General features: G+C 45.1%; 1 protein-coding gene and 1 long non-coding RNA gene across 2 annotated transcripts in view; one reads left to right on the top strand and one right to left on the bottom strand.

Annotated features, from left to right (window-relative positions):
- Positions 1-264: 264 nt before the first annotated feature.
- Positions 265-6,741, bottom strand: LOC112587801. The gene is made up of 3 exons (XR_006542663.2): positions 6,609-6,741; positions 991-1,130; positions 265-655 (listed from the first exon to the last, which is right to left on the bottom strand). It is a non-coding gene; the product is annotated as an uncharacterized LOC112587801 (long non-coding RNA).
- ARG2 (arginase 2) overlaps positions 6,577-12,351 on the top strand; it is a 35,067-nt gene continuing 29,292 nt past the window's right edge. The window contains exons 1-2 of the mRNA XM_006056176.4: positions 6,577-6,779; positions 7,701-7,773. Of these exons, the coding sequence (XP_006056238.2) occupies positions 6,669-6,779; positions 7,701-7,773 (184 nt within the window). The 5' untranslated portion in view covers positions 6,577-6,668. The remainder of the gene's footprint in view (positions 6,780-7,700; positions 7,774-12,351) is intronic.

The following is a 12,351-nucleotide window of genomic DNA, read 5'->3' as shown; positions in this document are numbered from 1 at the left end:
TAGCAGCAGCAGCAGCAAGTTCCCTTAGATTTGTAGTAAACAGTGGTGTGCTGGACACTGCTTTTAGCCACCTGTCGGAAAGATCTGCTTGAGCCGGAAATGGCGACCTGCTCCAATACTGTTGCTTGGAAAATTCCATGGCCAGAGGAGCCTGGCGGGCTACAGTCCCCATGGGGCTGCAGAGAATTGGACACGACAGAGCGACTAAGCACACACAAGACCCTATTGTCAAATTTTCAGGAATTTTGCAAGCCAGTTGTTAAACATTGCCATCATTAAAAGTCAAATTGTATAAACTTACAAGTAAATCAACATAAAAACAAAGATATACTCAAAACTTTATGCCTAATTATTTTACTATATTTTACTTTTTTATCCTCTTGAGGTTATTTATGGTGATTGTATACATATGGTGAAAATATTTTATAATGAGCACATTTTCCCAGTTTCATGTTCAGTGACATCACAATGGTAGCTTGAAATGATAGCCCTTGTGGAGTATTTACACCAGGGAGATCTCTCAACACCATCATCAGGTCTTACCTACTGACCACCCCCCACCTATCACCCCCAGCACACACTCCCAGCAACCTATCAAGGGATAGAGTACATGTTGGCAGCCAGTGAATTGCTGAGGCAGAATCTCTAGGTCCTCCTACAAAGGAAGAAGAAAAAGAAAACCAGCTGGTTTGGACTTGAGGAAAGGTCCAAGAGCTATACTATAAAAGAGTACTACAAGTCTTAAAATAAATTTCTAAAATTTAACTCATTCTTTTATGTAATTTTAGAATATTATCTTTAATTACTTATTTTGAAAATAAATACCTATTTGGAAATAAAAGCAGACCTGTTATTTGAACTTTGGGTTTTAAAGAAATGAATTATAAAATATTTCAGATATATGAAATTACTAATTTTAAAGTATAATAGTGATATAAAAATCTACTATTCACTCCCCTGATGTATAGTATTGTGGAACTAGTAATTTACCTGTGAGTAAACTGTAGGTGGTGGAGGACCAGTGAAGGATTCATGTAATACTTTAGAAAATCAATCTGGTGACTCGCAGTAGGTGCTCATGAGCTGAGGTTTCCAGGAAAGCCTGAGGTAATCTGTGATAGTATCAACTTCTGAAAACATAGCAAGGGGGAAAAAACATGGATGGGTCGATGGGCAAGAAAAACACACTTAGATAATCACAACGATCTGTTCAAGTGTGACAAATCAGTGACTCCCTGACCACAGTCCCAACCAGGCTCTCCACACTCCCCTACCCTGGAGAATTTGTTTAAAAACCAGGCTGTTGGCGCCCTACACCCACAGAGTTATTTAGCCAATAACGTTTGGGGGTCAGTACAGTTCAGTTCAGTCGCTCAGTCCTGTCCGACTCTTCACGACCCCATGAATCACAGCACGCCAGGCCTCCCTGTCCATCACCAACTCCCGGAGTTCACTGAGACTCACGTCCATCAAGTCAGTGATGCCATCCAGCCATCTCATCCTCTGTCATCCCCTTCTCTTCCTGCCCCCAATCCCTCCCAGCATCAGAGTCTTTTCCAATGAGTCAACTCTTCGCATGAGGTGGCCAAAGTACTGGAGTTTCAGCTTCAGAATCATTCCCTCCAAAGAAATCCCAGGGCTGATTTCCTTCGGAATGGACTGCATTCCAAGGGACTCTCAAGAGTCTTCTCCAACACCACAGTTCAAAAGCATCAATTCTTCGGCACTCAGCCTTCTTCACAGTCCAACTCTCACATCCATACATGACCACAGGAAAAACCATAGCCTTGACTAGACGGACCTTTGTTGGCAAAGTAATGTCTCTGCTTTTGAATATGCTATCTAGGTTGGTCATAACTTTCCTTCCAAGGAGTAAGCATCTTTTAATTTCATGGCTGCAGTCACCTTCTGCAGTGATTTTGGAGCCCAAAAAATAAAGTCTGACACTGTTTCCAGTGTTTCCCCATCTATTTCCCATGAAGTGATGGGACTAGATGCCATGCTCTTCGTTTTCTGAATGTTGAGCTTTAAGCCAACTTTTTCACTCTCCTCTTTCACTTTCATCAAGAGGCTTTTTAGTTCCCCTTCACTTTCTGCCATAAGGGTGGTGTCATCTGCATATCTCAGGTTATTGATATTTCTCCCGACAATCTCGATTCCAGCTTGTGTTTTTTCCAGTCCAGTGTTTCTCATGATATACTCTACATATAAGTTAAATAAGCAGGGTGATAATATACAGCCTTGACGTACTCCCTTTCCTATCTGGAACCAGTCTGTTGTTCCATGTCCAGTTCTAACTGTTGCTTCCTGACCTGCATACAGATTTCTCAGGAGGCAGATCAGGGTGGTCTGGTATTCCCATCTCTTTCAGAATTTTCCACAGTTTATTGTGATCCACACAGTCAAAGGCTTTGGCATAGTCAATAAAGCAGAAATAGATGTTTTTCTGGAACTCTCTTGCTTTTTCCATGATCCAGAGGATGTTGGCAATTTGATCTCTGGTTCCTCTGCCTTTTCTAAAACCAGCTTGAGCATCTGGAAGTTCACAGTTCACATATTGCTGAAGCCTGGCTTGGAGAATTTTGAGCATTACTTTACTAGCATGTGAGATGAGTGCAATTGTGTGGTAGTTTGAGCAGTCTTTGGCATTGCCTTTCTTTGGGATTGGAATGAATACTGACCTTTTCCAGTCCTGTGGCCACTGCTGAGTTTTCCAAATTTGCTGGCATATTGAGTGCAGCACTTTCACAGCATCATGTTTCAGGATTTGAAATAGCTCAACTGGAATTCCATCACCTCCACTAGCTTTGTTCATAGTGATGCTTTCTAAGGCCCACTTGACTTCACATTCCAGGATGTCTGGCTCTAGATGAGTGATCACACCATCATAAGTATCTGGGTCATGAAGATCTTTTTTGTTTGGGGGTCAGACTCAGTAATTTGCATTTTTGCCAAGCATGCAAATATGGACCCTGCTGATCTGGGACCACACTTTCAAAACCACTGCCTCACAGTAATACTCTGCTTACTTTGCTAAGGCTTCAAAGACACCTCTTTCTAAACCAGCAGGGGGAGACAGGTATAAAATTTATCCTTTAAAAATAAAACTGCCTTAGGAATTCCCTGGTGGTCCAGTGGGAAAGACTCCGTGTTTTCACTGCCAACAACCAGATGGATCCCTGGTCCCCTGGTCGGGGGAACTACGATTCCTCACAAGCCCCTGCAGCGCAGCCAAAAAACAAACAAAACCTGTCTTATAGTACTAAAGCTCCTTGGAATTATGACATCGCCATGGAGACTTCTGAAATATTTTAAATAGCAGCATGTAAGTTGGCATCAGGTGAAAAAATTTTCAGGTATTTAGTTTTCATTCCAATCCCAAAGAAAGGCAATGCCAAAGACTGCTCAAACTACCACACAATTGCACTCATCTCACATGCTAGTAAAGTAATGCTCAAAATTCTCCAAGCCAGGCTTCAGCAATATGTGAACCGTGAACTTCCAGATGCTCAAGCTGGTTTTAGAAAAGGCAGAGGAACCAGAGATCAAATTGCCAACATCCTCTGGATCATGGAAAAAGCAAGAGAGTTCCAGAAAAACATCTATTTCTGCTTTATTGACTATGCCAAAGCCTTTGACTGTGTGGATCACAATAAACTGTGGAAAATTCTGAAAGAGATGGGAATACCAGACCACCCTAATCTGCCTCTTGAGAAATTTGTATGCAGGTCAGGAAGCAACAGTTAGAACTGGACATGGAACAACAGACTAGTTCCAAATAGGAAAAGGAGTTCGTCAAGGCTGTATATTGTCACCCTGTTTATTTAACTTATAGGCAGAGTACATCATGAGAAACGCTGGACTGGAAGAAACACAAGCTGAAATCAAGATTGCCGGGAGAAATATCAATAACCTGAGATATGCAGATGACACCACCCTTATGGCAGAAAGTGAAGAGGAACTAAAAAGCCTCTTGATGAAAGTGAAAGAGGAGAGTGAAAAAGTTGGCTTAAAGCTCAACATTCAGAAAACGAAGATCATGGCATCTGGTCCCATCACTTCATGGGAAATAGATGGGGAAACACTGGAAACAGTGTCAGACTTTATTTTTTGGGCTCCAAAATCACTGCAGATGGTGACTGCAGCCATGATATTAAAAGATGCTTACTCCTTGGAAGGAAAGTTATGAACAACCTAGATAGCATATTCAAAAGCAGAGACATTACTTTGCCAACGAAGTAGTTGGCTATGGTTTTTCTAGTCAAGGCTATGGTTTTTCCTGTGGTCATGTATGGATGTGAAAGCTGGACTGTGAAGAAGGCTGGGTGCCGAAGAATTGATGCTTTTGAACTGTGGTGTTGGAGGACTCTTGAGAGTCCCTTGGACTGCAAGGAGATCCAAGCAGTCCATTCTGAAGATCAGCCCTGGGATTTCTTTGGAAGGAATGATGCTAAAGCTGAAACTCCAGTACTTTGGCCACCTCATGGGAAGAGTTGACTCATTGGAAAAGACTCTGATGCTGGGAGGGATTAGGGGCAAGAGGAGAAAGGGACGACAGAGGATGAGATGGCTGGATGGCATCACTAACTCGATGCACATGAGTCTCAGTGAACTCCGGGAGTTGGTGATGGACAGGGAGGCCTGGCGTGCTGAGATTCATGGGGTCTCGAAGAGTCGGACACGACTGTGTGACTGATCTGATCTGGTCTGATATAAAAATTTATTTTTGATAGGACTAATGACCAGATTCCTATAAGTCATTCCTTACAAGTCATTCCTGTAAGACACTAGTCATGGTTAAGGGCTTGGAATCGAGAGTCAGGTAGCTAACACTTACAAGCTTCCTGACTTTGGAAAAGTAAATATCTTCTCTAATCCTGTTTCCATGACCTTAAAATAGTCCCTACTTTATGGAATTGTCAGAGGGCTAAAAGTTCTTAGAACTTACATTGGTTATTAGAATATTACTATTACAACTTTAAGTAGTTACTGTCAGCTCTTTTTCAGTTCAGTTGCTCGGTTGTGTCCGACTCTTTGCGACCCCATGAACCGCAGCATGCCAGGCCTTCCTGTCCATCACGAACTCCCGGAGTTCACTCAGACTCATGTGCAGCAAGTCGGTGATGCCATCCAGCCATCTCATCCTCTGTCGTCCCCTTCTCCTCCTGCCCCCAATCCCTCCCAGCATCAGGGTCTTTTCCAGTGAGTCAACTCTTCACATGAGGTGGCCAAAGTATTGGAGTTTCAGCTTCAGCATCAGTCCTTCCAATGAACACCTAGGACTGATCTCCTTTAGGATGGACTGGTTGGATCTCCTTGCAGTCCAAGGGACTCTCAAGACTCTTCTCCAACACCACAGTTCAAAAGCATCAATTCTTCGGCACTCAGCTTTCTTCACAGTCCAACTCTCACATCCATACATGACCACAGGAAAAACCATACCCTTGACTAGATGGACCTTTGTTGGCAAAGTAATGTCTCTGCTTTTTAATATGCTATCTAGGTTGGTCATAATTTTCCTTCCAAGGAGTAAGCGTCTTTTAATTTCATGGCTGCAATCAACATCTGCAGTGATTTTGGAGCCCAAAAAATAAAGTCTGACACTGTTTCCAGTGTTTCCCCATCTATTTCCCATGAAGTGATGGGACCAGATGCCATGATCTTCGTTTTCTGAATGTTGAGCTTTAAGCCAACTTTTTCACTCTCCTCTTTCACTTTCATCAAGAGGCTTTTTAGTTCCTCTTCACTTTCTGCCATAAGGATGGTGTCATCTGCATATCTGAGGTTATTATATGAGACACTGAATAAAGAGCCCCTGTCAGCTCTTTAGCCTCCCTAATATTGAGAAGTAGTTCAGATACATTGCTATGCTTGTTTTTTAATAACCGGTACTCCCGTTATTCAGATGAAGAACTGAAAACGCCTAGAAGGTAATTTATAAATCCTAACTTTCACATCCAAAATAGCTAAAATAGGTGAGTTATTAATATTAACATGGCCCTCCCGGAGAGCTCTAATCTATATTGGATCTCCTAGCCTTTGTCGCCCAAAGCGGGTGACAAGCATGTTTCCTGGACCTTGAGCTCTGAGATGAAACGGAGCCGATGGACAGCAGCTTGGTGTTGGCCAGGCACTCACGTGGAGTTGGACCAAGTCCAGCCCCAGCCAACTCTTCCGTAGAACTGGCATCTGCCAGGCGTTCATTTGTGCGAAGAGTCAGGATCCTCGAGCCTACGTGTTGGTTCGTTCGCGTGTTCCGCTGAGTTCGCGAATTTTGGGGGGCGGGGTGGGGGGCGGCGGCCGCTTCCCGCCAAGGGAAACACCTCTCCGGGACTTCCTTCTTATTGGCCAGGCCCCCGATCTTGGCCCTGTGGCGTCAGCGGCAGGGGCATGTCCTTGGCCCGAGAGCCCGGACCGGAGCCAAGTGACCTCAGCGAGAGCAGGGGCAAGGAGCAACAACGGGCGGGGCCTGCAGGAAGGTGTGCCGAGGGCTGGCTGGGGGCGAGGCGGCGGGGCCCTGGGCGGGGCCGGGAGGCGGTGACGTCATGGGGTGGGGGCGGGGCGGCGCGCGCCGCTAGGCTTTAAGCGCTGCCGGCCCCGGCGCTCACCTCAGGCGGCGATCCGCACGCAGCAGACCTTTGCGTCTGCTACTTCCTGCGCTGCCCATCATGTCCCTGAGGAGCCACCTCTCGCGTCTCCTCCGGACGCAAGTGCACTCCGTCCGGAAGAAGTCTGTCCACTCCGTGGCTGTCATTGGAGCCCCATTCTCCCAGGGACAGGTGAGGACTGGGACATAGCACTTTGGGGCAGGGTTCCCCTTCCCTCAATCCCCACCCCCCACCCCTCACTCGAGCCCCGGAGAAAATCGGGACCGGTAGAAATAACGAGGAGGCGAGAAGAGGATGGGGAGAAGCGGAGAGGGGGATGAGGTGGTGGATTCCCGCGATTGGTCACCGGGAGAGCACGTGGGATTTTTTTTCCCCCGGTAGAAGATGGGAAAGGAGGGAGGGGATGGATGGAGGGCACCCTGTTTGCGAGGCGGATCGGGGCTAGCGGCCTGGTGGGTTTCTTCGGCCTCCCCTCCGAGGAGCGAGAAAGGGGTGGATTCCCCTCGGGGTGATGGAGGAGAGGAGAGACGGGAGAGGATTTCACAGAGGGGCTGGAGGAGGAGAAACCGAGGAGAATCCCCGGTGGAAAATCGAGGGCGGAGAGACTAAAGAGAGCGACCGAGGATTTAAGCCTCCAGGGTCTATTCTCAGAAAGAGCGTTCACTGGAAAGGAAGTCGGCGCTTGTCTCTCCAGCGGCGGGAAGACTGAAGAGGCTGTTTTGTCCTCTCTTCAATGAAAGAAACCTGCAGTCTTGGAGAGCTCACTGATGGAGAAGCCAGGGCTCAGCCCAGGCCAGCGACGCACACACCCGACAGCCAGATTCTGACTTGGCTCAGCTTCAGTCGACACCGAGTGGCTTGGGAGGTTGATTTGAATCCAGTGGTTGTTGTCCCTCTCCTCCTTCCCTCCAAGTGTTTGAAATGACCAGAACTCAGATTAAAAGAAAGGAAGGGTTGATGTTGTCACAGGTTTCCAGAGGGATCTGCTGGAAACTAAGAATACCATTGCAGACTTCTGTTTTTTTTTTGTGAACTAAAATGGTCTTATTTTCAGTCATCTTCCCTCACATCTAGCTCTAATTTAACTTACAGAAAAGAAAAGGAGTGGAATATGGTCCTGCTGCTATAAGAGAAGCTGGCTTGATGAAAAGGCTCTCGGATCTGGGTGAGTGGCTGGATTTTAGAAGTCTGAAGGCTGTTAATAGGCCAGTTCAGAGTCTTATTCTCTTATATCCTGGAACTGCATGGTGCGCTTGGAAAGCGCTTCCCATCCTCCCTTGGATTTCACCTGCAGCTTAAGATCTATGGAGGAGTCTTAAGATCTATGAAGGCAAAGTCTTCTTGCAATAAAGAGCAAGGAAGTGGAGTGAGGCAGGACCTGGAGCAAGTGCTGGTGACTGCAAAGTGGTGCCGAGGATGCTGGCTCCTGCTCCCACTGGACAGTCAACCTTTCCTCGAAATTCTAGTTCTCCTAACTCAGTCAGAGGTCCTTCTGATTCATCAGTCTAACCAGTTTCCTGTCTTCAAGTCATTTGTTTCCTCCTTAGTTTTAAGAACTTGCTATGACTGTAAGCAGAGACTTGGATCTGTGTTCTCCAAACTTCCCTGATTATGAAAATAACTTGGTTTACTTGTCAGAAATAGAGATTCCTTGGCTTCACTGAGGACAAATCTAATTTTCTGGCTCTGAAGTGGGACCCAGGCATGTGCATTTTCACAGACAACCCAAATAATCAGAAGTAATATTGCTGTCTTGTAATCAGGATAGTGTTCTAAACATACAGAACCAGAAGTAAATCCCACCCACAGATATATGCCATTTGTCTAGTAATGAAAGAGCTTTTTAGTAACAGGGCACCAAATTCCAATACCCTTATGGTAGGAAGTTTCATATATCGAACTCAGATGTTTCTAGCTGCTATTCAAGGCCATTTCCTCTGTTATATTAGGACCATTCACATATCTCTTCTGGAGCTATAAAGTGCAAAAGGCATGGCAGTAGGGAACTATAGGTCCTGGAGACAGTAATACAGAGGCTAGGTGGACTCTCCCCTCCCCATGCTTGCTTAGAAATCCCCTAAGCATGCTAATCCCCTCCCCACGCTTGCTTAGAAATCTCTGCTGATCATTGAGTCCATTCCAGGGGTAGGTCATCTCCCTCTAAAACAGGATTAATGAACTCTCCGAAATCACCTTGAATTGTGAGGGGCCCTTCGTACACCACTGGCTACATATGGATGTGGTGTTTTGGTTTGAATACTGAAAACTTTTCTGTTAAATAATAAAGAACCCTACTGAAGAAGGAACTATAATTGATCACTTTAATAACTTTCCAAGTTTACCACCAAAGATGAGAGAGAAGATTTACTCTTCATGTGTCAACAAGTTACCTGATGGGATGAGATCGTCCCCCTCTTCCTGCTTATAAATGAAGGTGTGTGTACTTAGTCAATCAGTCATGTCTGACTTTTTGCGACCCCATGGACTATAGCCCACCAGGCTCCTCTGTCCATGGGCATTCTCCAGGAAAGAATAATGGAGCAGGTTGTCATGCCCTCCTCCAGGGGATCTTCCCACCTCAGGGATTGAACCCAGGTCTCCCACATTGCAGGTGGATTTTTTACCATCTGATCCACCAGGGAACCCCATAAATGAGGATACTGTCTCTTTGAATCAGCTGTATATTCTTTCTTTTTAAAAATGTCTTTTACACTAAGGAAAGCAATTTCTGCTAATCGCTATTTTTTAATACTGGGTAAACCTGCAGCCCATCTGATAAACTGAGCCTAGCTTTGCTAAAATTGTCTGCTCATTCTATTCTGCCTTACGAGACTCCTGACTGGAATCAATTGTAGCTTCTTACAGGGGAAGTTAGTAAAATCCAGCTGCTGCTGCTGAATGAGGGGGAGGGGAACGTTTATAGCAGCTTCTCTTGCTCTTGCTTTGTGGACCTTCAAATACCAGAGCCTGGTATTTTTCCACTCCAACCTGGGGAAGCCACTCTCCCTAAAAATTCCACTCACTCAAAAACTTCTTGTGTAAATTTCCAACCTAAAGTGATGATTAAGCTTCAGTTTATTTGGTCTCCCCTTTAATTTTTTCAGATATTTTTAGTTTTACACTTTATGTCCTTACCCTGTAGCTGATTGGCAGCCCGCTATTACAGTCTGAAATAGGATCTCATTGCATATTAATAAGATCGTGGCACTCAGCAGATTTCCAGCATGTGGTTTTGGCTACTCTCCAAGAAGATGCTGGAGAAAAGTACCAAGAGAAGTTTTAAATGGCAGTATTCTGAAACAGTACCAAATAAGCAGCATGAGTCAAATTTCAAGGGAGAGAAGACCCGTGGAAAGGTAGCTCACAAATCCCTTTGTTCCTTGCCTTCTGCTCTGATGTCACAGGCTGCTGGTGTTGCCATGGCATCAGTTAAACTTCCTGTTCCCTGAATGAATGTATTTGTATTTGATTTTTGTCTGTGTTTGTTTGTTCCTTTCCCTGGGCTTAGTTAGGCCATTCAGTGGTTCCTCTCTTGGGTGACCACTTTAGTATATAAAGAGAGCCTGAGAGAAACGAAGAAGTAATTTCTCTGGCAAGGCTTAGGTGCAGGTCCATTGCTCCTGATTCTAGTTAGCGCTTATGGTCATGGTAATTTGCACTCTTTCCTCCAGAAGGGGAATGAATGTTCTGTGGGTTAAGATAGTTATAAACTGAGGCTAACAGTTTGAGGTGTCTGTTATTGTAATTATGGTAATTTGACCCATCTGTGGTAAGGAGTGATGGCAGCCACTGAAACGACAGCCTAAATGAACCGTGTTCCCGAGATCAGCTAAGGGTTCTGGAGTTCAGGAAGCCATTGTTCCCCTCAACTAGGCAAGGGACATTTATGCTTTTGTCCCATTTGGTGCTCCATTGGAGAGCAGGGCAGGAATCTCTGGTTGAGACCTAAGCATCTGGTTTGCTTCAGCAAGAACCAATAGAGAGCCAGAGATAGTTTAAACATAGAGATATCAGAGCTGTTTGTTTGGGACAGATTGCTATTTGAGTGCAGGGGTCTGTGTGTGGTAGAGAATGTTTCAATGTTTGGTAGAGAATGGTAGCCATCACACATTTAGTTGTATGATAGTGATGCTTCAGCCTGGCTCCCATCCCACCATTGTACTGAAACTACCCTGAGTAAGCTTAATGGTTTGTCAGCCTCTTTTTTGCTGGACCTCTCTACTATATACCACTTTATTCCTGAAATATCCTGTAAGCCAAGACACTGCTGTCTCCTGAGCCTTCTCCCCATTGCCTGGTCCTTCCTGGACTCCTTTGTGGGATCCTCCTCTTCTTCCCAACTCTCAAGTGCTCATGTCCCCAGTGTTCCTCCAGCTTTCTTCTGAGTAGCTTCATCTCACTGTCACAGATGTCTCAAACTCAACAGGATAGAAACAAAATTCATTACCTCCCTCCCCAGTTTGGTCCTTGGTAGGGGAGCTAAGATCCCACATGCTTTGTGCCCCCCCCCCCAAAAAAACATAAAAACAATATTGTAGCAACTCAATAAAGACTTGTAAAAAGGTCCACATAAAAATAAAAAGATCGTGCATACCACTGTGAAGATTGACAGTCCCACATGCTGCACCTAAGACCCAGTGGAGCAAAACACATACTTTTTTTTTTTTTTAAAGAGAATATTCAAAAAAAGATCCTTAATAATTTGACCCTCAACTACCTCTTCAGACTTCTCTCCATCCACATTCCACTTCATTTTTGTTGTAACTAGGGTTGTGGGCACTTGACCTCGGCTCTACCAATAGAAACACCCATCCTAAACCTTGTCTTGATATTCTGGATGGAGCAGTAAAGACTTCATTCCGTGAGGGGCCGTGGTGGCGGCAGTTCCAGCAGTAGCTTCTGTCCGTGGGGTCAGCCATGCCAACTGCAGCGCTTCCTCCCTGCTAGGAGTGGAGTGGAGGGCTGCAGTAGTGTCTTCACTGGGCAAACCTGCATTGGAAAGGCAGAGTCTTAACCACTGGACCACCAGGGAAGGCCCAAGCGTAAAACTTGAAAACATCATCAAGTTCTAGGCATGCCTGACTGTGGTAAACAGACCTACCTTAGTGTGTTAACTATGACTTATTAGTAATTTTACGTTCGGTGTTCTGTATCTTAAGCATGGTGGAGGTTATAGGAGTACATATATTTGCCAAAACTCATTGCACTTCAAATGTCAATGAATATAAAGTATGCATCAAAGCTGTTTAAACATTTCTAGGTTTATTCTTTTTTTCTTTTCATACTGTACATGGGGTTCTCAAGGCAAGAATACTGAAGTGGTTTGCCATTCTCTTCTCCAGTGGAGAGCCAACTCATTGGAAAAGACCCTGATGCGGGGAAAGATTGAGGACAGGAGGAGGAGGGGTCGACAGAGGATGAGCTGATTGGATGGCATCACTGACTCAATAGATACGAGCTTGAGCAAACTCCAGGAGATAGTGAAGGACAGGGAAGTCTGGCATGCTGCAGCCTACACAGTCACAAAGAGTTGGACATGACTTAGTGATTGAACAATAGGTTTATTTTTAGGATCAGCTTTTAGTCACTAAAGACTATAACAAGTTCACTAATTTGCATTGTGACTGTCTGCAGGTGTTAGTCACTTAGTCGTGTCCAACTCTTTGTGACCCCATGGACCGTAGCCCGCAAGGCTCCTCTATCGATGGAATTCTCCAGGCAAGAATACTGGAGTGGGTAGCCA

This window comes from Bubalus bubalis, chromosome 11 (genome assembly GCF_019923935.1).
Source record: "Bubalus bubalis isolate 160015118507 breed Murrah chromosome 11, NDDB_SH_1, whole genome shotgun sequence".
NCBI classification, from domain to species: Eukaryota; Metazoa; Chordata; class Mammalia; order Artiodactyla; family Bovidae; genus Bubalus; species Bubalus bubalis.
Note: the sequence above shows the minus strand (reverse complement) of the source record. Positions and strands in the feature narration are given on the sequence as shown.